This window comes from Bubalus kerabau, chromosome 4 (assembly GCF_029407905.1).
Source record: "Bubalus kerabau isolate K-KA32 ecotype Philippines breed swamp buffalo chromosome 4, PCC_UOA_SB_1v2, whole genome shotgun sequence".
Classification (NCBI taxonomy): domain Eukaryota; kingdom Metazoa; phylum Chordata; class Mammalia; order Artiodactyla; family Bovidae; genus Bubalus; species Bubalus kerabau.
In genome coordinates this window covers 149997983-150023756 of record NC_073627.1, presented here as the reverse complement: position 1 = coordinate 150023756, position 25774 = coordinate 149997983, and the positions used below count along the sequence as shown (strand labels likewise).

The following is a 25774-nucleotide window of genomic DNA, read 5'->3' as shown; positions in this document are numbered from 1 at the left end:
ACAAACCATCACAGTGGTAGCTGATTCAGGTAGGAATCATCAATGAACACTAAAGCTGATGAGGAACAGGGTACAGTTGTCCCTCATCCCTTGGTATGGTTCCAGGACCTCCATGTATTTCAGAACCATGCATGCTCAAGCTGCTTTTATGAAATGGCATAGTATCTGCATATAAGCTAAGCATTACCTTCCTATATGCTTTAAATCATCTCTAGATTACTTATAACACCTAATACAATGGAAACTCTGTGTGCTGTGCTGTGCTGAGTCGTTCAGTGGTGTCTGATTCTTTGCAACCCCATGGACTGTAGCCTGCCAGGCTCCTCTGTCCATGGGATTCTCCAGGCAAGAATACTGGAGTGGGTTGCCATGCCCTCCTTCTGGGATGTTCCCAACCCAGGGATCGAACTCAGGTCTCCCACACTGCAGGTGGTTTCTTTACCATCTGAGCCACCAGGGAAGCCCAAGAATACTGGAGTGGGTAGCCCATCCATTCTCCAGGGGAGCTTCCTGATCCAGGAATCAAACCGGGGTCTGCTGCATTGCAGGCAGATTCTTTACCAGCTGAGCTACTAGGGAAGCCCAAACTCTGTATAAATACATGTAAATACAATGGACAGGGAAGCTTGGTGCAGTCCATGGGGTCACAAAGAGTCAGACACAACTGAGTGACTAAACTGAACTGAACATAAATGGTATACAAATAGCTAGCACAGAGAAAAATTCAAGTGTCACTTTAATCCACAGTTGTTTGAATCTGTGAAAGAAGAACCATGGAAACAGAGGGCTGACTGTATTGGCATGGTCTCTGATGATCTTCTCATAATATATATATATATATCAACTTACAAATGAAAAAAGTGGTAACTCTGCAGTGGAGAAAGCTGGTAGACACAAACTTGACAGGTGATCAAGATTAATATCACTGGCGGGTCAGGTCCTCTAGGCACTAGGTGCCTTCTGACAATGTGATCAGAAGAGCACAGCATTCTTTCTGTGCCATTCTTCTGAAAGCTGCTTGAGTTAGGACATGAGGAAACATCAAATGGACACACTGAGAGAAAGTATATACAAGGAAAGGCTTTACTTTTTAAAACTGTCAAGGTCATGAAAGACCAGGAAAGCCTGCGCAACTTAAGGCTGAAGAAAACTTAGGAGACACAAAAAGAAATGTAATTATGATCCTGGATTGGATTTTGAGCCAGAAGGAGAAAGGAAACGTTGCCAGGAAAGCTGATGAAATCTGCATGGGTTCTATGAATTATAAGTAAGTGTTAGTTTCTTGATTTGGATACCTACATTTTTGAGAAAAGAGTAGGGGATGAAGGAGAAGTAAGCTGCAGAAAAATATGTAAAACTGAGTGTTTATAATGCATAAAGCTATTTTTATATGTACATTTAAACAGAGAGAAATACAGAGAATGTAGAGGTGATAAGTTTACAACTTTCAAATAGTTCAGAAAAAGAATAAAGATCATGGCTGAGTGAGAGAAGGAAAAAGCAAATGTGGTAAAATGTTAACAACTGGAGAAGTTAGGTGAAGTTAATTGGGAGGTCTCTGTGCTGTTCTTGCAACTCTTTTGTAAATACATATTTACTTCTAAATAAATTATATATACGTGAAAGATGAATTTCTGAATGTCAAACTAGATTATATGCAGTGCTCCAAACCAGAAGGAGCACAGTCACTGTATCATTGTATAAGTATTTTTTTTAAAGTATAAAATACCTGAAGACTTTTATCATAAACAAACGTAAACAAAAATATCAAAGGGCAAGTCTCCCTGAACGATACAGATTATCCCTTATCAATCTAACCAATACTGTAATATTTAGGTTTATCCTTCATAGAGATTTTTCAATGCAGTTAGAGCTATTTTTAGATACATAATTTTTATGTATATTTATGTAAATTTTATATACATAAATAGTTTTATAAACGAACACAATTGGTATACATGTTCTGCAAGTTACTTTTTTTGCCCCACTTAAAATGTCTTAAAGATTGTGTCACATAGGTACATTTGCTCTATAATCTTTAAAAAAATTTTTTGCTGTTGCAAGGTATTCCATAATGTGGTATATCAGAATTTATGTTATTATGTTACTGTTGGACATTTAGGCTATTCTTTTTTTCCATTTTTCAAACAAATACTAACAATTCTGAACAGAAATCCTTGTCATTCTTGACTGTGCATATGTGAGAATATTTCTACAAGGTAAATAGGGAGAAAATGCATTTAAAAATGCTGTTAAATTAACTTCTAAAATAAGTGCTCGCTGTATTCCAAAAACACTAAATGAGCATCTCTTTAAAAGTATCTCCACCAATAATGAGCAACATTAATCTCCCCAGCTCCCTAAAAAATACCCCACGGAACAAAAAGTATTTTGTAGAACATGTAGAACGCAATCTTATTTTATTTTGTATTTCTCGATTATAAGTGTGGTTAGGCATCTTTTCGTATGCATTATGTGTACATTAGTATTTTTTCTTCACTAAAATGTCTAATCATAGTCTTTTTATTGATTTGTAGGAGTTCTTTATATATTATAGATGCTACTCCTTTGTTTATTATATTTATGGCAAATATTTCCTCCTGTCTGTCCTTTAATTTGGCTTGTACTTCCTTTGTCATACAGAAGTTTCATATAAAAATGCAGTCAAATTTACAACATCTGCCTTAGAGACTGCATCAGTTTCCTAAGGCTGCTGTAACAAAGTACCATAAACCACGTGGTATAAAACAATAGAAATTTATTCTTTCTCAGTTCTGGAGGCTAAGTCTGAAATCAAGATATTGGCAGGGCCATACTCTCTCTGAAAGTTCTAAGGGAAGGAAAATACTTCCTTTCTTTTTCCTAGTTTCTGGTAGTTGCTGGAAATCCTACGCATTCCTTGGTTCACAACTTCATCATGCCAGTCTTTGCCTCTATCATCACATGGCATCCTCCTTCTGTGTTTGTCTGCATCCAAATTTCCCTTTTGTAAGAATATCAGTCATACCAGAATTACGGCCCACTCTAATAGAGTATATTGGAGAAGGAAATGACAACTCACTCCAGTGTCCTTGCCCACAGAATCCCAGGGACGGGGGAGCCTGGTGGGCTGCTGTCTATGGGGTCGCACAGAGTCAGACACGACTGAGGCGACCTGGCAGCAGCAGCAGCAGCTAATAGAGTATAACATCATTTAACTTGATTACATTAGCAAAGATCTTACTTCCAAGTAAGATCCCATTCACAGCTACCAGAGGTTATGGACTTCACCAAGTTTTTTATTTCACTTTTTTGTGGTGTGTGTGTGTGTGTGTTGGGGGAACAATTCAACTTCTAACAGAGGCTTTGTTAAAGAGTTTTACGTTTATGTTCATGAGACATATTTGTCTATAATTTTCTTTGCCAATTTTGGTTTCAGTATTCTTCTATCTTTCTAAAGTAGGCTGGAATTGTTCCCTTCTCTGTTCTCAAGAAGAATATTAAATGTTTGGTATAATTCACCACTGAAGGAAAAGTTTCCACCACTGCGGAAAACTTTTGAATTAAAAATTCATTCACTTTCTCTGATAATACAGAGCTATAATTTCCCCTCATTTTAAGTTACTGCTCCTAGATAGCCGATATTGCTAATAACAATTAGATATCTACCTAATTCTGGTACTTTTATAATTTTTTTTTCCTCTCCATAAAGTTTATCTCTGGGAATTTTAAGGATTTATCTTTTTATCCTTGGTATTTTACAACTATAAAAAGACAATCTAAGTGTGGATCTATTCTCATTTATCCTATTTAGCACTCAGTAGGCTCATATAATAATCTGTGGACTCTTATTTTCTACTACTTAAAAGTTTCATCCTTTATTTGGGGCTTCTTCCTTCTGTTAACTTCTTCAACTATAAGACTGACATTGGAAGTCCTAGATCTAACCTTCACTCCTCCTAACTGTTCTTACATGTATTCATTCTGTCTCTGTCTTTTTGCTCTGTAATCTAGAAGAACTGTGTGGCTCGTTCTTTTAGATGAAACTTTGCTCTTTGATATTCAGCCTATTGCTGGAGTTTTTCATTTCTGGATCTCGAATGGATATTTTCCCAGTAGTCTTTTCTTATTTCCAGGATCCTACAACCTCACTTACCTTTTGAATATTTATAGTTTTTAAAAAATCTTCTACTCTTTTCTATTACTTTTGTTTTCTCTGATGTTATTTTTTCAGTGCCTATAATAGTTCCTAGGGGATTCCCAGGTAGAACAGTGATGAAGAATCTGCCTGCCAATGCAGGAGATATCAGAGACATGGGTTTAGTCTCTGGGTCGGGAAGATCCACTGGAGGAAGAAATGACAGTCCATTCCAGAATGCTTGCCTGAAAAATTCCATGGAGAGAGGAGTCTGGCAGGCTACAATCCATGGGGTTGAAGAGAGTCAAACACAACTGAGCACACACGCACATGTTAGTTCCTATATCTCTTGTAACAAATTATCATAAACTTGATGGCTTAGAACAATAGAAATTTATTCTCTTACAGGAGGCTATAAGTCTGATATCAGTATCAATGGAATAAAATCAAGTTTTGCAGAGCCATGTTCTCTTGACAAGCTCTAGGGTAGGATCCATTCCTTGCCTCTTCTCACTTCTGGTGGCTGTCAGCATTCCTTGGTTTGTGACTACCTAGCTCTAATCTCTGCCCTGTGGCACTGCCTTCTCTTCTGTCTGTGTCAGATTTCCCTTTGCTTCTTATTTATAAATCACGACTTAGGGCCCACCTGAACAATCAAGGCTAATCTCCCCATCTCAAAAAATCCTTAATCACATCTGCAAAGATCCTTTTTTCCATATAAAGTAACATTTACAGGTTCCAGAGATTAGGACCTGGTATCTCTGAGGGACACTTTCATAGTGTTTATTTTCCAAAACTGTTTCATACTAACTATTTGGGGGGGAGGGGCGTGTTTCATCTGACTTCAAATGTCTTACATGCTCATCTAGGCCAACTGCAATAATTATTTAAAGCAGGGAGCAGGTGGAGGGGTTTCCAGGCATTGATTATTTTGGACTTTCTTCTCTATTTCAGCAAAAATTTGGAGCTTTGCTTCTTTCCTTCCAGTATTTCTATGTTTTGTTCCTAGTAGAGAGCAAACATTTCCATTGGCTGTAGTTTGGTACAATGGGGGAAAGATCATGTTAGATTATTAATAATACCCCAAAGAGGGGGCATTATACTTAACCCAAGTCTCCTTTCTTTTTTTAGTATCTATGACTCTAAGCTTGGAATATTCGTAAGTTGCACCTACCTTTTCCAGTAATCTTCTCATGACTGATTTCTTCCTTCAATCTGATCTCAGCTGCCCTTTGTCTTTCAGGGTTCCTTATCATTTCTAGCCCACAGAGAGAACTCTTTTGCTTTCCAATATTTTTACAGGTTTTTTTTTTAAACATCATTTTAGATTCCCTGCCCCTGCTCCAAGAGATCTGAGAACACGTGTGAGGCTAGAGTGTGTTTGTCATTTGCACCCTTGGTTCAAAATCCAATCAATCTTTTAAGTCACATTTATGCCATTTCTCACATGATGGCCATCTTATCTTTATTTGTGCCTACCAAGTTGTATGGCTGAATGTTCCCTAAGGTTTATTTTAATAAGCAATTAGATCATACAAACTTCTAACAACTTTAATTACTTTCATGTTCTGAAGACTTTTTATTACATATTATTACATAACAGGCCAAACAGGCAAAAGGAAATAATGGGATTGAGAAAAGAGCCTTACTTGTGACAAGTCAAAGATAGTATTTTAAAGAGCTGCTCCAAGGATGCAAAAAATAATATTCTACTTTTTCCCAAGATTACTTAAATATGTCTGAAAAGATAATTTTCAGGCATTGTGCTATACCAAAGAACAAAAAAATTAAAAGTTTCTTACAGAGCTAAATGCTTTAAGAAAAATAAAAATTTCTGTGTACAATTCTACTTTTAGAATTAAGAAAATAGCATAAATTTAAGGTTGGATCATTCTTAGGTTAACTACCACCACATGTAGCAGATGTTTGCTCTTAAACAGATTCCAACTAAATATATAGGGAGTAATTCAAATTTAACATTTATAATTAAACTTGAACCTCATTCCAGATCTTCTCAAGTGGGCAGTTATAGACTAAATAAACTTTGTTTAGAGGCATAAATGGAGCAGTAATTGATACCCTAAGGATAGCACAGAGTTAATGCAATTTTAGATGAATATTAAAAACACCAGCACAGTAGTTAACTGCACTTGAGTTCTATTCCTATGATTCCATTTATTGGGGCATCCTGGGTCCTGGTTTCATTATATACAACCTGAAACGTTTGTATTAGATATCTCTATGGTATTCCTCTCCAGTCTTCTTCATGTTATGGAGCATACACAAAATGGTAACATGTGAATGTCTACTCTGAGAAGAGGCTACTCAAGGACGGAACCTGGCTTAGGTAATCTTGCTGTCCAGAGAGCGCAGGCTGTCCGGGTGCACCGGTACCGCATCTGTGGCATACACTTAGCTGTGACCTTGCTACTCAAACTGTGGTCTGTAGACTAGCAGTGCTAGCACTTCCGGGAGCTTATTTAAAATGCAGAATCTTGGGCTCTACCCAGTACTACTAAATGAGAATCAGTATTTTAAAGATCCCAAGATGATTTTGTGTGTACGGTAAAGTATTGCTGTAAGAAAACTTCAGCTCTAAAATTCAATGAACCTAAGAATTAGTTTTATAGAAGTGTATTCTAGAGTATATTTCATCATCTTATTAAATTCATTATTATAGCTAGAATGAAATAAAAATATATTTGTATACAAATTTATTATTAATTTCTTAAAACGGACAAATATTAACTTTTAAATAGAAAAAGGGAAATACATTCACCTGCTTATATACTTGTCGTAAATACATGATTTCCTCCACAGTTCCCAAGGATATCAGCCTAAGCACTTTGACATCTCTGCACTGCCCGATCCTATATGCTCTGCAGAAAAATTAAAAACAAAAGGAGACCAAGATCAAGTGAAACAACTTCAAGTTCAGGAGGCAGCTTTATGGATATAAAAATGAAACGTTACTAAAATTTTAATTGAAAAAAAATCTTATGTTTAGGTATGTGCTATGCTTTGTGCTTCAGAGAAGGCAATGGCACCCCACTCCAGTACTCTTGCCTGGAAAATCCCATGGATGGAAGAGCCTGGTAGGCTGCAGTCCGTGGGGTCGCTAAGAGTCAGACATGACTGAGCAACTTTACTTTCACTTTTCACTTTCATGCATTGGAGAAAGAAATGGCAACCCACTCCAGTGTTCTTGTCTGGAGAACCCCAGGGACGGGGGAGCCTGGTGGGCTGCCGTCTATGGGGTCACACGGAGTCGGACACGACTGAAGTGACTTAGCAGCAGCAATGCTTTGTGCTTAGTCACTCAATCGTGTCCGACTCTTTGCAATCCCATGAACTGTAGCCTGCCAGGCTCCTCTGTCCATGTTTAGATAGGCTGTATTATTTAATAATAATGTACAAACAGAAATTCATATAAAAAGGAGTAGAAAACATATATATATCAACTTAATTTCTGTTATAAACATTACTTTCTACTGTGCCAAACTTTTCCTAAATTCAGATTTTTCTTTTATGGCAGTCTTAAGCTTATGAAGGACTCCATTTATATAAAACCTCTCAAAAACGCAAACTAATCCATAGTGACAGTAAGCAGATCAGTGGTTGCCTGGGAATAGGGGCCTCAGGAGAGGAAAGAGGGATGGATTACAAAGTGGCACAAAGAAAATTTGAAGGGTGATGGATATGTTTGCTATTTTGATTGTGGTTATGGGTTCATGCTATATTCTTATATCAAGACTTATCAACTGTACACTTGAAGTATGTGCAGTTTATTGTATGTTAATTATACTTCAATAAACTGTTAAAAAAAAAACAACAACCCTGAGGGAAAGCAGTTAATCAACTGGCAAGCCTACAGAAATGCAGATTTATACCCTTCATCTACTGAGATTTCCACACAGTCTGTCTGACTGGATCGCTCAGTTGATTAGTACCCCAGGTGTTTTGATATGGACTGTAGTGCTAATTAAAACTCTAACCTGACTCACCACACTGGTGAACTATAGGTACAATCCCTGTAGCTTCTCCCAGGTGGAGGTTTTATTGGATGTTCTGAGTGAGATCACCTGCTTCTAAATACCTGTTACAGCCATGGGGGATCATGGGCAAGGCCATACTGCCTCATGCTTGAAAATGTTATAAATTGGGGTAAATTTACTTTTGACCTTATAAAGTCACACTATGTTGTTATATTTGGTGCTTCCTCTGCCTCCTTTGCCCATTCCTCCTCCCAGAGAAGGGCTCTTACTAGAGGACACATTGGGGTACTGAAAATCTTGCATTCCCAGAAAAGAATGAGTACTCTTGTGACACAGCAAAGCCAGGGATAAGTTACTGCATTGTCACTTGCATCCTGCAGCCTGGATAGACAGGGGCTCATAATCCCTTTCTCTCCCCCAAGGCATCTGGGTCTAAGGATAAATACAAATGGATCGAAGGAAATGTCCTTTGGTATAAGTCAACCGTTTGCTGAGTGACAGACTGTGTTAGAACATTTACTCTTTAATCTTTACAGATAAAACCTTGTAACATGTTATACTGGACCCATGCGTCATCAGTTTCAAAGTCTATAAAGTACAAATATGTAAAAGGTCTTTAATCACATAAAGATGAGTGTCAAGAAACTGTTATGCAGTGTGGAGGTCAGTATCTTCACTTTTCTTGTTTCCTCCAATCAGAGTCAACAGAAGGAGAGGGAGAAGAAGAAGAATCCCATTCATTTAGTTTTATCATCAACTAACTTTCACTGAATGCCAAAGCAGAATGAACTAACTGTATTTTGAGGGACCACTGGGATAAATAAGATAGGTCCTGATGGCCTAGATGAAAAAGAACAAAATTACAACAAGTGTTGTTAAGTCAAAAGGAAATGGAAATTTTTCTGTGGTTTTCATTTGACCATTTTTCCTGAGCACCTGTCACTGGGAAGAGGCTGGTTGAAAGTCTAGGCTCTGCAAGTCAGACTGCATGGGTTCAAATTTATCCTATCTTAAGCTGATACCAACTTAATTTCAATTGCATTAAACCACCTTTACAGTTCTGCTATCACCCTTTATTTTATTGATGTTACAAATTATATCTTTATATGCCATGTATTCATTAGCAGAACAGTTATAATTATTTTTATGCTCTTGTCTTTTAAAATTGTATAGAAAACAAGAAGAATTATAACTCAAAGTTAAAATACTGATTTTGATATTTGTCTATGTATCAATTGGAATGGGTGAATTTAATTCAGATGACTATTACATCTCTACTGTGGGCAAGAATCCCTTATCAGAAATGGAGTAGCCCTTGCATTACACAAGAGTCCAAAATGCAGTACACAAGAGTCTGAAACTCAGTACTTGGGTACAGTCTCAAAAACAACAGAATGATCTCAGTTTGTTTCCAAGGCAAATCATTCAATATCACAGTAATCCAAGTCTATGCACCAACCACCAATGCTGAAGAAGCTGAAGATGAATGGCTCTATCAAGATCTATAAGACCTTCTAAAACTATCACCAAAAAAAGATGTCCTTTTCATCACTGTGGACTGGAATGCAAAAACAGGGAGTGAAGAGGTATCTGGAGTAACAGGCAAGTTTGGCCTTGGAGTACAGAATGAAGCAGGGCAAAGGCTAATAGAGTTTTGCCAAGAGAACATACTGGTCATACCAAACACCCTCTTTCAACAACATAAGAGAAGACTCTGCCCATCACCAGATGCTCAATACTGAAACCAGATTGACTATATTCTTTGCAGTCGAAGACGGAGAAGCTCTATACAGTCAGAAAAACAAGACTGGGAGTTGACTAAGGGTCAGAGCATAAACTCCTTATTGCCAAATTCAGACTTAAATTGAAGAAAGTAGGGAAAACCACGAGGCCATTTAGGTAGGACCTAAATCAAATCCTATGATTATCCACTGGAAGTGACAAATAGATTCAAGGGATTAGATCTGACAGACAGAATGTATGAAGAACTATGGATGGAGACTCCTAATACTGTACAGGAGGCAGTAATCAAAACCATCCCCAAGAAAAAGAAATGCAAAAAGGCAAAATGGTTGTCTGAGGAGGCCTTACAAACAGCTAAGAAGAGAAGCGAAGTGAAACACAAAGGATAAAAGGATAGATATACCCATCTGAATGCAGAGTTCCAAAGAAGAGCAAGGAGAGATGAGAGAGCCATCTTAAGTGAACAATGGAAAGAAATAGAGGCAAACAACAGAATGGGGAAGACTAGAGATCTCTTCAAGAAAATTAGAGATACCAAGGGAACATCTCATGCAAAGATGGGTATAATAAAGGACAGAAACGGAATGGACCCAACAGAAGCAGAAGACATTAAGAAGAGGAGGCAGGAATACACAGATGAATCGTACAAAAAAGGTCATAATGATCCAGATAACCATGATAGTGTGATCATTTACCTAGAGGCAGACATCTAGGAGTGTGAAATCAAGTGGACCTTAGGAAGCATTACTACAAACAAAACTAGTGAGGGTGATGAATTTCAGCTGAGCTATTTCAGATCCTAAAAGATGATGCTGTTAAAGTGCTACACTCAATATGCCAGCGAATTTAGAAAACTCAGCCACAGGACCGGAAAAGGTCAGGTTTCATTCCAATCTCAAAGAAGGGTAATGCCAAAGAATGTTCAAACTATAGCACAATCGCACTCATCTACAATGCTAGTAAAGTGACAGTCGCTTAGTTGTGTCTGACTCTGCAACCCCACGGACTATACAGTCCCTGGAATTCTCTAGGCCAGAATACTGGAGTGGGTAGGCTTTCCCTTCTTCAGGGGATCTTCCCAACCTAGGGATCAAACCCAGGTCTCCCACATTGCAAGCGGATTCTTTACCAGCTGAGCCACAAGGGAAGCCCACCATGCTAGTAAGGGAATGCTCAAAATCCTTCAGTCTAGGCTTTAACAGTACATGAACCGAGAACTTCCAGATGTACAAGTTAAATTTACGAAAGGCAGAAGAACCAGAGATCAAATTGCCAACATCTGTTAGATCACAGAAAAAGCAAGGGAATTTCAAAAGAAATCTACTTCTGCTTCATTGACTACATTAAAGGTTTTGACTGTGTGGATCAAAACAAGCTATGGAAAATTCTTCAAGAGATGGGAATACTAGATCACCTTTCCTGCCTCCAGAGAAACCTGTATACAGGTCAAGAAGCAACAGTTAAAACCAGACATGGAACAATGAACTGGTTCAAAATTGGGAAAGGAGTATGTCAAGGTTGTATATTGTCACCTTGCTTATCTGACGTCTATGTAGAGTACATCACATGAAATGCTGGGCTGGAAGAAGCTCAAGCTGTAATCAAGAGTGCTGTGGGAAATATCAATGATCTCAGATATGCAGATGATACCACCCTAATGGCAGAAAGTGAAGAGGAACTAAAGAACCTCTTGATGAAAGTGAAAGAGGTAAGGGAAAAAGCTGGCTTAAAGCTCAACATTAAAAAACTAAGACCATGCCATCCAGTCCCATCACTTCTTGACAAACAGATGTGGAAAAAATAGAAACAATAACAGACTTTATTTTCTTGGGCTCCAAAATCACATAAACAGTGACTGCAGCCATAAAAATTAAAAGATGCTTGCTTCTTGGAAGAAAGCTATGACCAACCTAGACAGCATATTAAAAAGCAGAGACATCACTTTGCCAACAAAATCCATATGGTCAAAGCTATGGTTTTTCCGGTAGTTACGTACTGATGTGAGAGTTGGACCATAAAGATGGCTGAATACCAAAGAACTGATGCTTTTGAACTGTGGTACTGGAGAAGACTCTTGCAAGGAGATCAAATTAGTCAATCCTAAAGGAAATCAACCCTGAATATTCATTGGAAGGACTGATGCTGAGGCTGAAGCTCCAATACACTGGTCATGTGATGTGAAGAGCTGACTCACTGGAAAAGACCCTGATGCTGGGAAAGATTGAGGGCAACAGGAAAAGGGAGCGACAGAGGATAAGATGGTTGAATGGCATCATCAACTCAGTGGACACGAGTTTGAGCAAACTCTGGTATATAGTGAAAGACAGGGAAGCCTGGCGTGCTGTAGTCCATGAGGTTGCAAACAGCTGGACAGGACTGAAGGACTGAACAACAATATGACTTTGAGTTACCAGAGTCCCTTCATCTGAAATTGAAACTCTCTCCCAAACACTTTACATATCAATAGAACAGAATAAAGAGCCCAGAAATAAACTCATGCACCTGTAGACAATTAATCTATGATAAAGACGGCAAGAATATATAATGGACAAAACAGTCTCTTCAACAAGTGGTTCTTGGAAAAGTGGACAGCCACATGTAAAACAATGAGAACAGAACATTTCCTCACCAACAACAAAAATAATCAAAATGGATTAAAGACCTAAATCTAAGTACTGAAATCATAAAACTCCTCTAGAGAACAATCTATGACATAAACTGTATCAACTGTTTTTAGATCAGTTTCCTAAGGCAAGGGAAATAACAGCAAATATAAACAAATGAAACTTAAACTTACAAGGTTTTGCACAGCAAAGGAAACCATTGACAAAATGAAGACAATGACCTAAGGAGTGGGAGAAAATATTCCCAAATGATATGGCAATGGGGTTATTATCCAAAAAATATAAACAGCTCATACAACTCAGTATCAAGAAAACAATGTCAAAAAAAACCCAAACAACCCAATCAAAAATGGGGCAGACAACCTGAAGAGAAATCTCCCTAAGAAGCTAACAGGAACCTGAAAAGATGGTCAGTGTCACTAATTATTAGGGAAATGCAAATCAAAGCCACAATGAGCTGTCAGCTATCACCTCTTAGAATGGCTGTCATCACAAGACCACAAGCAACTGTTGGCAAGAATGGCGTGAAAAAGGAATCCTTGTACACTACTGGCAGGAATGTAAATTGGTGCAGCTACTATGGCAAAGAGCATGGAGATTCCTCCAAAAACTAAAAATAGAACTATGATATGATCCAGCAATCCCACTTTTGTGTATATATCTAAAAAAATGAAAACACTAATTTGAATAGATTCATGCACTCCAATGTCCATATTAGTATTAACTACAATAGCCAAGATATGGAAGCAATCCAGTGTCCATCAACATACAAATGGATAAAGATGTGGTATACATACAAGAATAGATTATCGTTGTTGTTCAGACACCCAGTCATATCCGACTCTTTGTGACCCCATGGACTGCAGCACACCAGGCCTCCCTGTCCCTCACTATCTCCTGAAGTTTGCCAAGTTCATGTCCATTGCATCAGTGATGCCATCCAGGCATCCTCTGATGCCCTTTCTTCTTTTGCCCTCAATCTTTCCCAGTACCAGGGACCTTTCGTATGAATTGGCTGTTCGCATTAGATGACCAAAATACTGGAGCTTCAGCTTCAGTATTAGTCCTTCCAACGAATATTCAAGGTTGATTTCCCTTACGATTGACTGGTTTGATCTCCCTGCTGTCCAAGGGACTTTCAGGAGTCTTCTCCACCATAGTTTGAAGGCATCAATTCTTTGGTGCTCTGCCTTCTTTATGGTCCAACTCTCACAACCGTACATGACCACTGGGAAGACCACAGCCCTGACTATACAGGGCAGGCAGAGTAATGTCTCTGCTTTTCAACACACTGTCTAGATCTGTCATAGCTTTCCTATGGATTATTTCTCAGCCATAAAAAATAATGAAATTCTGCCAATTACAGCATCATGGATGAACCTAGAGAACATTATGCTTAGTGAATTAAATCAGAGAAAAATAAATACTATATGATATCACTTAGATGTGGAACCTAAGAAATAAAACAAATGAATACATATATAGGAAAACAGAAACACAATTACAGAAATAGAAAACAAACAAGTGTTTACCAGTGGGGTCAGGGAAGGGGATAGGGACAAGATAGGGTAATGGGATTAAGAAATACAAACTACTGTATATGAAACAGATTAGCAACAAGAAGATATTGCATAGTGCAGGGAATTATAGCCATTATCTTGTAATAACTTTCAATGAAGTATAATCTGTAAAAATATTGAATCACTATCTGTATACCCAAAACTAATATAATACTGTAAATCAACAATACTTTGTTTATAAAACACTATAAAGTTATATGTCAGTTACACTGCAATAATAAAAATAAAAAATACAACTTTAAAATACACTAAAATGAATTAACAGTTGATCATATGATACAGAAGAATGGATCAATGAGCTGGCAGACACAGCTGTGGAAATCACTGAAGCTGAACAGAAAAAAGAAAAAGAATAAAAAGTAAGAAGGACAGTTTGAGACCTCTGAAACTACATGAAACATACGAACATTCACATTATAGGGGTCCCAGACAAAGGGGCAGAGGCCATATTTGAAGATTTAATAGCCGAAAACTTCCCTAACTTGGAAAAGGAAAGATATTCAGGTCCAGAAAGTACAAAAAGTTCAAACAGGACCAACCCAAACAGGAGCACACCAAGAAACGTAATTAAAATGTCAAAAATTAAAGAGAAAGAGAAAAAGGAAAAGCAACAAGTCATATACAAAGGCAAATCCACAATGCTATGAGCTATGTGGAGAAACCGTGCAGGCCAGAAGGGAGTGACACAACATACCTAAAGTGACGAAAAGGAAAAGCCTACAAGCAAGAATATTCTAATCAGCAAAGTTTCATATAGATCTGGAGAGATCAAAAGTTTCACAGGTAAGTAGAAGCTAAGAGTTCTGTGCCACCAAACCAAATTCTAAGAAATGTTACAGAGACTTTTCTCTGTGAAAAAGAAAAGGTCACAACTAGATACATGAAAATTACGGAAGGAAAAAATCTCGCTGGTAAAGGCAAATATACAGTAAAGGTAGTAAATCAACCATGTATAAGGCTAGTAGGAAGGTTAAAAGACAAAAGTAGTAAAATTATGTATATCCATAATAGTAGTTAAGGGATACACAAAACAAAAAGATATAAAATAAGATGTAAAAAATAATAAACATTCTGGGGGGGGTGGAAAGAGTAAAAATTTAGGGTTGTTGAGTGTGTGTGAACTTAAAAGATCAGCAACTTAAAATAATCATGTACATAGACAGTTGTTTAGTCGCTAAGTCATGTCTGACTCTTTGACTGTAGCCTACCAGGCTCCCCTCTCTCCATGGTATTTCCCGGGCAAGAATACTGCAGCGGGTTGCCATTTCCTCTTCCAAGGAATCTTCTTGACCCAGGGATCGAACCCATGTCTTCTGCCTTGGCAGGTGAATTCTTTACCACTGAGCCATCAGGGAAGCCCCGTAAATAGAGTGCTATATTAAATCTTAATAGTAGCCACAAACCAAAAATCTAAACATATGGAAAAAAGAGAAAGGAATACAAACATAACACAAAATATACCTATCAAATCACAAAGAAGATAACAAAAGAAGAAAGGAATAAAAAAGAACTACAGAAACAACCACAAAACAAGAAAATGTAAAGGAGAACATATCTATCAGTAACTACATTAAAAGTACATGGACTAAATGCTGCAATCAAAAGACACAGAGTGGCTGAACGGATACAAAAACAAGAGCCATCTATATGCTACCTACAAGAGGCTCACTCTTGAGTTATAGACACGCAGACTGAAACTGAGGAGATGGGAAAAGATATTCCTTCCAAATGCAAAGGAAAAGAAAACTGGGATAGCAACACACACCAGAAAAAACAGACTTTAAAACAAAGATTGAAGAAGTGACAAAGACATTACATAGTGATCAAGGGATCAATTCAAGAAGGATGTATAACAATTGTAATTACATATTCATCTGGCAAAGGAGCACCTACATATATAAAGCAAATATTAACAGACAGAAAAGGAGAGACTGATAGTAACACCATTAATAGTAGGAACTTGAACATCCCACTGACATTCCTGGGGTTAGTGAACATCCAGAGAGAAAATCAATTAGGAAACACTGGTCTTAACATATTATACCAGATGGACTAAATAGATAAAGATAAAATATTTCATCCAAAAGCAGAAGAATGACCTTTTTTTCAAGTTTGCATGGAACACTGTCCAGGACAGACCCTATGTTAGGCAACAAAACAAGTAAATTTAGTAAATTTAAGATTGGAATCATATCAAGCATCTTTTTCTGACCATAACTATAGAGACGAGAAATCAACCAGTTAAAAACAAATCTGCAAAAACACAAACATGTGAGTTTAAACAATACATTATTAAAAACAATGAATCACTGAAGAAATCAATGAACAAATAAAAATATACCTGCAGACAAATGAAAATGGAAACACAATGATCCAAAATGTATGGGACTCAGTAAGAGCAGTTTCATGGCTTATACCATTACAAGCCTCCCTCAAGAAACAAGAGACACAAGCAAAAAACCCAAATGAACAACCTAAACTTAACTTTCACCTCAAGAAACTAGAGAAAGAACAAAACTGAAAGTTAGTGAAGGAAAGAAATGAACATCAGAGCAGAAATAAATGACACAGAGACTAAAAAATTTGAACAAATCAATGAAACTAGGAGCTGGTTCTTCAAAAGGTAACAAGAATTGATTTAGCCAGATTCTTCAAGGAAAAAAAGAGAGAAAACTAAAATCAATAAAATCAGAAATGAAAATGGAGAAGTCATAACTGACATCACAGAAATACAAAGGATCATAAAAGATTACTCACAAACAATTATACACCAATAAAGTGAATAGCTAATAAATAAACAAATTAGTAGAAATGAATCTCAAGACTGAACCATGAACAAATAGAAAATTTGAACAGACTAATTAGTAGTAACAATATTGAATTGGTAATCAAAAAACTACCAACAACAAAGAAGTCTAGGACCAGACAGCTTCACAGATGAATTCAACATTCAGAGAAGAGTTAACACTATCTTTCTCAAACTACTCACATTTTGAACTCATTCTATGAGGTCAGCATAGCCCTGATACCAAAACCAGACAACGATATCATAAAAATCACAGGTAATATCACTGATGAACACAGATGCAAAAATCCTCAACAAAATGTAGCAAACTGAATTCAACAACACGTTAAAAGGATCATACGTCATGATCAAGTGAGATTTATCCCAGGGATGCAAGGGATTCAGTATCTGCAAATCAATTGATGTGATATACCATGTTAACACACAGAAGAATAAAAATTATATTATTATCTTAATAAATGTGGAAAAAGCTTTCAATAAAATTTAATATCCATTTATGATAAAAAAAACTCAATAAACTGAAAATAGAGGGAACATGCCCCAACATAAAAAAGGCCATATATGATAAGCCCACAGCTAACAATATACTCATACCCAAGTTAAAGGGGAAGAAGTAAAGCTCAGTGTTTCTAGATGATGACACTATATACAGAAAATCCTAAAGATGCAAGAAAAAAAAATATTAGAGCTCATCAATGAACCTGGTAAAGCTGCAGAATACAAAATAAATATACAGAAGTCTGTTGCATTCTATACATTAACAATGCTCTATTAGAGAAATAATAAAATCCCATTTACAATCGTATCAAAAAGAATAAAATATCTAAAATAAATTTAACTAAGGAGGTAAAAGAATTGTATTCAGAAAACCTTCAGACAATGATGAAATGGACTGTTTAAGAAAGCTGGGTTTCCATGCTTTATGATCTGGTGCAAACAACCGCTGTAAGAATATTTTGCCAGTCTGATTTCCCACTTACTTATAAAATTTATGAAATGATTTGTTCAGTTTTGATCCAGGAGCACATGTTATAGGTCAGTCCCTCTTTGTGTACAAAGTATGGGGCAGGAATCAGTTTTAGAGTCAGCACATTAATTTCCTGCAATGATGTACTCTGGTCTACTCGCATGTCCTGAAGTTGCTGATCCCATGCTGGAAAATTCTCTATGCTCTCCTGTTGACTCTGGATTGTGGCCTTTCTCTGCTGGTCCCTTCATCATAAAAATCCTTTCATGAGTTTCTTAAAACTTCTGATCTACTAGTAGTGGCCTTTTCAACTTTCCTCCAGGAGTAGGGATTTATTCTCTCTTCTAAATTAATCTTGTCACAATAATGAGATTTTGAGATGGAGGGGAAATAAATGACTAATAGCCTGCCATTTGGATTTAAAAGTTCAGGGTTATCTTAAATAAAAATTAAAAAAATTTTTACAATGTTTTCCTTATCTTCTAATCACAGTCACATTACAGGCAACCTAAAAATTTCAGGAGCATTTTTAGATTAAAGCATTTACAGGTCACATCAAATTCTGTCACCATTACCTGTCAATTGCTTGAAGATCATTGGCTGGATTCCACGTAGGATCAAATAATACAACCACATTGGCACCAACAAAATTAAGGCCTAGTCCACCAGCCCTGGAGTAAATTAAAAAAAATAGCACATTAAAACAGTAAAAATAAATTTTGCTCTGTAACTCAATGATGCCAAGTTTCTATAACAAAATAAATACAGTATTACATTAACATTATAAAAGTAAGGTAATTAAAACACAAATATGCCACAAGGAAAATTGCTATGGAACATTTTTTTTTTTTTTTTGGTACCACTCTAGAATATTCCTGAAGAACTATGGACAGAGGATAATAACATTGTATAGGAGGCAGTGATCAAAACCATCCCAAAGAAAAAGTAATACAAGAAGGTAAAATGGTTGTCTGAGGAGGCTTTACAAATAGATGAGAAAAGAAGAGAAGGGAAAGGCAAAGGAGGAAAGATATACTCAAGTGAATGCAGAGTTCCAGAGAAGAGCAAGGAGAGATAAGAAGGCCTTCTCAAATGGACAATGCAAACAAATAGAAGAAAACAAAGAATGGGAAAGATTAGAGATCTCTTCAAGAAAACTGGAGATACCAAGGGAACATTTCATGCAAGAATGGACAGGATAAAGGACAGAAATAGTAAGGACCTGACTTACTATTTCAGAAGAGTTTAAGAAGAGGTGGCAAGAACACAGAGAACTACTCAAAAAAGATCTTAATGACCCAGAAAACCATGAAGGTATGGTCACTCACCTAGAGCCAGACATCCTGGAGTGTGGAGTCCAGTGGGCCTTAGGAAGCATTACTAAGAACAAAGCTAGTGGAGGTAATGGAATTATAGCTGAGCTATTTCAAATCCTATAATATGGTGTTATTTGGTGTTAAAATGATGGTGTTAAAATGCTACACTCAATATGTTAGCAAATTTGGAATACTCGGTAGTGCCCACAGGACTGGAAAAGGTCAGGTTTCATTTCAATCTCAAAGAAGGGCAATGCCAAAGAATGTTCAAACTACCATATAACTGCACTCAGTTCACATGCTAGCAAGCTTATGCTCAAAATCCTACAAGCTAGGCTTCAGCAGTATATGAAATGAGAACTTCTGGATGTACAAGCTGGGTTTAGAAAAGGCAGAGGAACCAGAGACCAAATTGCTAACATTTGTTGGATCATAGAGAAAGTAAGGGAAATCCAGAAAAACATCAATCTGTGCTTCAATGACTATGCTAAAGCCTTTGACTGTGTGGATCACAGCAAACAATGGAAATTCTTAGAGATGGGAATACCAGACCACCTTACCTATCTCCTGAGAAACCTGTATGCATGTCAAGAAGAACAGTTAGAACCAGCCATGGAACAACGGACTGGTTCAAGACTGGGAAAGGAGTATGACAAAGCTCTGTATTCTCACCCTGCTTACTTAACTTCTATGCAGATCACCTCATATGAAATGCTGGGCTGGATGAAGCTCAAGGTGGAATCAAGACTGCCAGGAGAAACATCAACAACCTCACATATGCAGATGATACCACTCTAATGGCATAAGTGAAGTGGAACTAAAGAGCCTCTTTTTGAGGGTGAAAGAGGAGAGTGAAAAATCTGGCTTAAAACTCATCATTCAAATACTAAGATCACAGCATATGGTCCCATCACTTCATAGCAAACAGAAGGGGAAAAAGTGGAAGCGGTGACAAATTTTCTTTTCTTGGGCTCCAAAATCACTACAGCCAGTGACTGCAACCATGAAATTAGAAGACGCTCACTCCTTGGAAGGAAAGCTATAACAGACTCAGACAGTATATTAAAAAGCAACAAAATCCCTTTGCCAGCAAAGGTCCGTATAGTCAAAGCTATAGTTTTTCCAGTAGTCATGTACAGATACGAGAGCTGGAGCATAAAGAAGGCCGAGCACCAAAGAACTGATGCTTTCGAATTGTGGCACTGAGAAGATTCTTGAGAGTCCTTGGACTGCAAGAAGATCTGACCAGTCAATCCTAAAGGAAATCAGTCCTGAATATTCATTGGAAGGACTTATTCTGAAGTAGAAGCTCCAATACTTTGGCCACTTGATGCAAAGAGATGACTCATTGGTAAAGATCCTGATTCTGGGAAAGATTGAAGGCAAAAGAAGCAGGAAGCAGAGGATGAGATGTTTAGAGACCATCACTGACTCAATACACATGCATCTTAGCAAACTCTGGGAGACAGTGAAGGACAGGAGAGCCTGGCATGCTGCAGTCCATGGGGTTGCAAAGAGTTGGACATGACTTAGTGACTGAACAACAAGAGTAACAGAATATCTCTAAGAAATTGGAGCATTAGAGCTCATTTAAGTAGGCTGTGCTGGTTTTTACATTTTTTGGATACTCAAATACTATTATCTAGGATTTTCCTAACGTAACTTTTAAAAACTGCTAATATACTCTAGCTAAATAAATATACACACTTAAAAAATGTACTTGTCTTTATTCCTCTAAGTGCAGCTGAAAACCCTGGACATTATATATAAAATGAAACACAAGATTATGAAAGCTGGAGGGAACACAGATTGGTTACAGACCACAAGAGGAACGACATGGCAGGGAGTTTCCTGGCTGTATTTTTGCCTAATATATCCCAGATTGGAATACCAGAGTGGGTTTCCATGCCCTTCTCCAGGGAAATCTTCTCAACCCAGGGATCGAACCTGGGTCTCTTGCCTTGCAGGCAGATTCTTTACTGTCTGAGTCACCTGAAAAGTTCCTTGGGAGAAGCCAGTGAACTGGAAATGCCAAGAGAAAACAGTCACAGACCAAAAAAAAAAAAAAAAAAAGAAAGAAAGAAACCTAAGAAAAGCCTCTTCCTTTAGGCAAAGAACCAGGAAAGGCATAGAGTTTTAAGACAGAAAAATGAAGACAATAACCAGCCTATTATTGCAAACACCATAGAAAAAAAAAAATCTGTGGCCCTAACCCTAACTTGGTCATCCAAGACCTCATGAGTGGGGAGACTAAATTTCCATCTTTGCCTGACAGTAAAGAGGTGCCTCTCATTCTCATTCAGGTGGTGTCCGGGAAGACTGATAAAGGAGCTGGAACTTTTGACTTCTGCCAAGCTATAACCAAGGTCCCCTCTGTAGTGTGGGGAAAGCCATGCAGAAGTAGCAATAAAGTGCCTCAATCTCAGGATATCAACACAGGCCAAGCAAGAGACATGGATTTCTACCTCATGTGTCTGGCATGGTGTATGGCTAAAATAGAAGTTTTACATAAGACACATAGTCTCAAAACATAATACTCAAAACATAGAGTATACAATAAAAAATTACTACTCTTATCAAGATCTAGGAAAATCTCAATTTCTATGAGAAAAGACAATTAACATGGATAACACTGCAAAGAATCAGATGTTCGAATTATCTGACAAGGATTTAAACGCAGCCACAATAAAAATGCTTGAAATATGCTTGAAACAAATAAAAATATTAGGTCTTAGCAAAGAAAGAGAGGATACCAAAAAAAATTTTAGAACTGAAAAATAACTGAATAACAAAACTTGCTGGTTGGATTTGATACTACAGTGGAGATGATAGACAACAGAATCAATAAACATAGGAGCAGGTCAATATTATTTGCCCAATCTACACAACAGAAAGAAAATGTCTAGAAAAAAAAAAAATAAGTCTTAGAGGCCTGAGAGACAGAAATAAAAGAACTAATACTTGTACCAAGAGAAGAGAGAGTGACATTGAATGAAAAGGTACTGAAAGAAATACAGCTGAAAACTTCCCAAATTTGGGGGAAAAGATAAACCTATAGAATGCAAAAACTGCATGAACTCCAAAATGATAAACCCAAAGAAAACTATGTTTAGATATAGTGTAATTCAGTTCAGTTCAGTCGCTCAGTTGTGTCTGACTCTTTGCGACCCCATGAATCGCAGCACGCCAGGCCTCCCTGTCCATCACCAACTCCTGGAGTTCACTCAGACTCACGTCCATTGAGTCAGTGATGCCATCCAGCCATCTCATCCTCTGTCGTCCCCTTCTCCTCCTGCCCTCAATCCCTCCCAGCATAAGGTCTTTTCCAATGAATTAACTCTTCACATGAAGTGGCCAGAGTATTGGAGTTTCAGCTTTAGCATCAGTCCTTCCAAAGAACACCCAGGACTGATCTCCTTTAGGATGGACTGGTTGGATTTCCTTGCAGTCCAAGGGACTCTCAAGAGTCTTCTCCAACACCACAGTTCAAAAGCATCAATTCTTCGGTGCTCAGCTTTCTTCACAGTCCAACTCTCACATCCATACATGACCACTGGAAAAACCATAGCCTTGACTAGATGGACCTTTGTTGGCAAAGTAATGTCTCTGCTTTTGAATATGCTATCTAGGCTGGTCATAACTTTCCTTCCAAGGAGTAAGCATGTTTTAATTTCATGGCTACAATCACCATCTGCAGTGATTTTGGAGCCCTAAAAAATAGGTCTGACACTGTTTCCACAGTTTCCCCATCTATTTCACATGAAGTAATGGGACCAGATGCCATGATCTTCGTTTTCTGAATGTTGAGCTTTAAGCCAACTTTTTCACTCTCCTCTTTCACTTTCATCAAGAGGCTCTTTAGTTCCTCTTCACTTTCTGCCATAAGGGTGGTGTCATCTGGATATCTGCAGTTATTAAACTTCCGCAAACAGAAGACAAACTCTTAAAAGCAGTCAGAGAGAAATTGTATCAACATATTACTTTTAAGGGAACATAAATTCAAATAACAGTAGATTTCTCATTAGAAACCAAGGTGGTCAGGAGGAAGCAGTACATTTTTCAAGTGCTAAAAGAATTTTCAACACAAAATTCTATATACAGTAAAAATACCCTTCAGGAATAAAAGGGAAATCATGATATTGTCAGACTAAGGAAAATTAATAGAATTTGTCACCAACAGACTTAGAAGCAAGATAAAACAACTAAAAAAGCCAACCAATATCCAGTCCTATCAAATTTACCTCAAAAAAGTTTTTTTTTTATCATGAGTCCCTTCTTCATTTCTATTTTCCCTTCCCCTATTTCAAACCTTGATATCATACCTGTATGTATTACTTCAGTGGCCTCCAGTCTTCCCTTACTTTGACCTCAGATCCATTCCCACATTACATAAAATAATTTTAAGTACAGAATATAGAAAACTAGGGGCTTTCCAGGAGACACTGGAAATGCAGGTTTGATCCCTGGATCAAGAAGATCCCCTGGAGGAAGAAATGACAACCCACTCTAGTATTCTTGCCTGGAAAAATCCCATGGACAGAGGAGCCTAGTGGGCTACAGTCCGTGGGGTCACAAAGAGCTGGACATGACTGAGCTACTGAGCACACACGCAGAGAAAACTAAGTATGCCACTCCTCTATTTAAAACTTGTCAATTCTTTGGAGAGTCAAAGTTCTGTCTTCATTTAATTTGACCTCCGGTTAAAATATACAGTGAAAAAAAGCCACGAAAGATATATGCATATTTTGACAGTTTTAAAAATAAGAAATTGTTTAATGGATATGACAAATTCATTTTTCTACCAGCCAAAACATATCAGAAGACAAATAATTCATTTTGGAATGAAGTTATTTATAAAGTTTTTTTTCTAAATATATAGCAAAACTGAATAATAAAACGTTTGTCTACTGATTTAAAGATTTCAGCTGCCTACACAGCTTTTTAGATTTTACCAAATAATAACTGTTATCCTCTCATATTTTGAACTTTCTGTGTCTAAATACCCTACATTTAGCAATTATTATATAATGATCATAAATTTTGTATTTTTAAAAAGTAAAACTTAAAATCCAAGAATAAAATGAGTTTTCTGTATATTCTACACTTTTCTAATCTCAACTTTCAAAGCCTTTCACTGAGGTTTTCTCTTGCTGTTTTTCCCTTTTCAGAATCTTTATACTAGATACTATTCATCCAGGGAGAGAAAATGTTAACAGTCTTCTCTTATGCAGTTTCTATCAAAATAGAAAGAAATTAATATTTATACAGCATCTACTATATGCCAGGAATGGTGCTAGAAATTTTCATATATCCTATACTTTCATCCTCAACACAGTTCTATGAGCTATTATTCTCATTTTTACAGGTGAGGAAATTGAGAATCAGGAATATTAATTTACTTGCTTAAAAGTCATTGAAGTGGCTAGTGTCTGGATTTAAACCCAGGTATCCTGACTTAAGGTTAAATATTCAATAGAAATTGAATTAGCTCCTTTGGAAAATAACTTATTAGAGGCAATAGCAAAAAGGTATCACGGAGACTTAAACTCAAAGAAAGGAATGAGGTGAGATAAACAGTAAGGTTTGGAAAAAATTCTAAAAATAAGTAAATTAGGGGAGTAGGTGATTTACATAACAAACAACTAGAAGAAAAGTTAGAAGTTTACCTGTCTACTATCGTGATGGGGAAATTTTTGAAAAATCAAGGTTCGTAAGATTACATAATTAGACTATTGTGTGAAAAATCAACTAGTTATGGTTAAAATAAAATTGGAGAGTAAGAAATATTTTCTAACACTTAACACCAAAAATAAGTCTAGTCAACTGTTCAGTAAGTTGTGACATGAATTTACCTCCGATGTCCTAAATAAGCCACAGGAAGGTCACCACTAGTTGAGGTAACAATCTTCAAAGATACTTTGAAGACTGTCCAAGTTAATTCAGAGGCAATATTTCTTTTAAAGAAAAAAATAACCTCGAAACTCTATCTCTAGAGACGAGATGATTCTCTATTTGATGATAATACAATTCAGAACTGCAAACTTTTCACACCTGTCACTCCTCTCATATGGCTAAGCGCAAAAGTTTACTCCTTAGGCAATAAAATACAAAAAGAATACAGCTCTTTTCAACCTGAGAAATGGTATTAAGACAAATAATCAACATGCAGGCTATTCATTCCTTAGGTCTTTCACATTCTATTTTGTATCAAAAATATATAAAAATTATATTTAACCATATCTTAATGTTACACAAAAAATGCCATCAATGAATTAAATTTTATTGTTACGTATTAACTATTATAAAAATCCTGCATGCCATAATGAAGATCGAAGATACTGCATGCCACAACAAAGACCTGGCACAGCCAAATAAATATTTATTTTAAAAGGTCGAATAAACTATTCACTTACCGAGAAGCCCAAATATATTTAACCAATACCATGCTCATAGATAGGAAGGTTCAAAAGTGTTAAAATGTCATTTTTCTACAAAGTTGTTTATAAATTCAGTGATTCCAATAAAAATTCCAACCCAAGAAAAATGCCAGAAAACTCTCCTCTGATGAACTGAATGAGATGATTATGGAAAGCTAAGCTTTAAGGTATTGACATTCCAGAATAAAG

General features: G+C 37.0%; 1 protein-coding gene across 4 annotated transcripts in view; it reads right to left on the bottom strand.

Moving 5' to 3' along the window:
- ERCC6L2 (ERCC excision repair 6 like 2) overlaps nucleotides 1-25774 on the bottom strand; it is a 153315-nt gene that overhangs the window by 56156 nt on the left and 71385 nt on the right. For all 4 annotated transcript variants that reach the window (XM_055579003.1, XM_055579004.1, XM_055579005.1 and 1 more), the window contains exons 12-13: nucleotides 18408-18503; nucleotides 6897-6996 (exon numbers count right to left, since the gene is read on the bottom strand). In XM_055579003.1, coding sequence (XP_055434978.1) covers nucleotides 6897-6996; nucleotides 18408-18503 — 196 coding nt within the window. The remainder of the gene's footprint in view (nucleotides 1-6896; nucleotides 6997-18407; nucleotides 18504-25774) is intronic.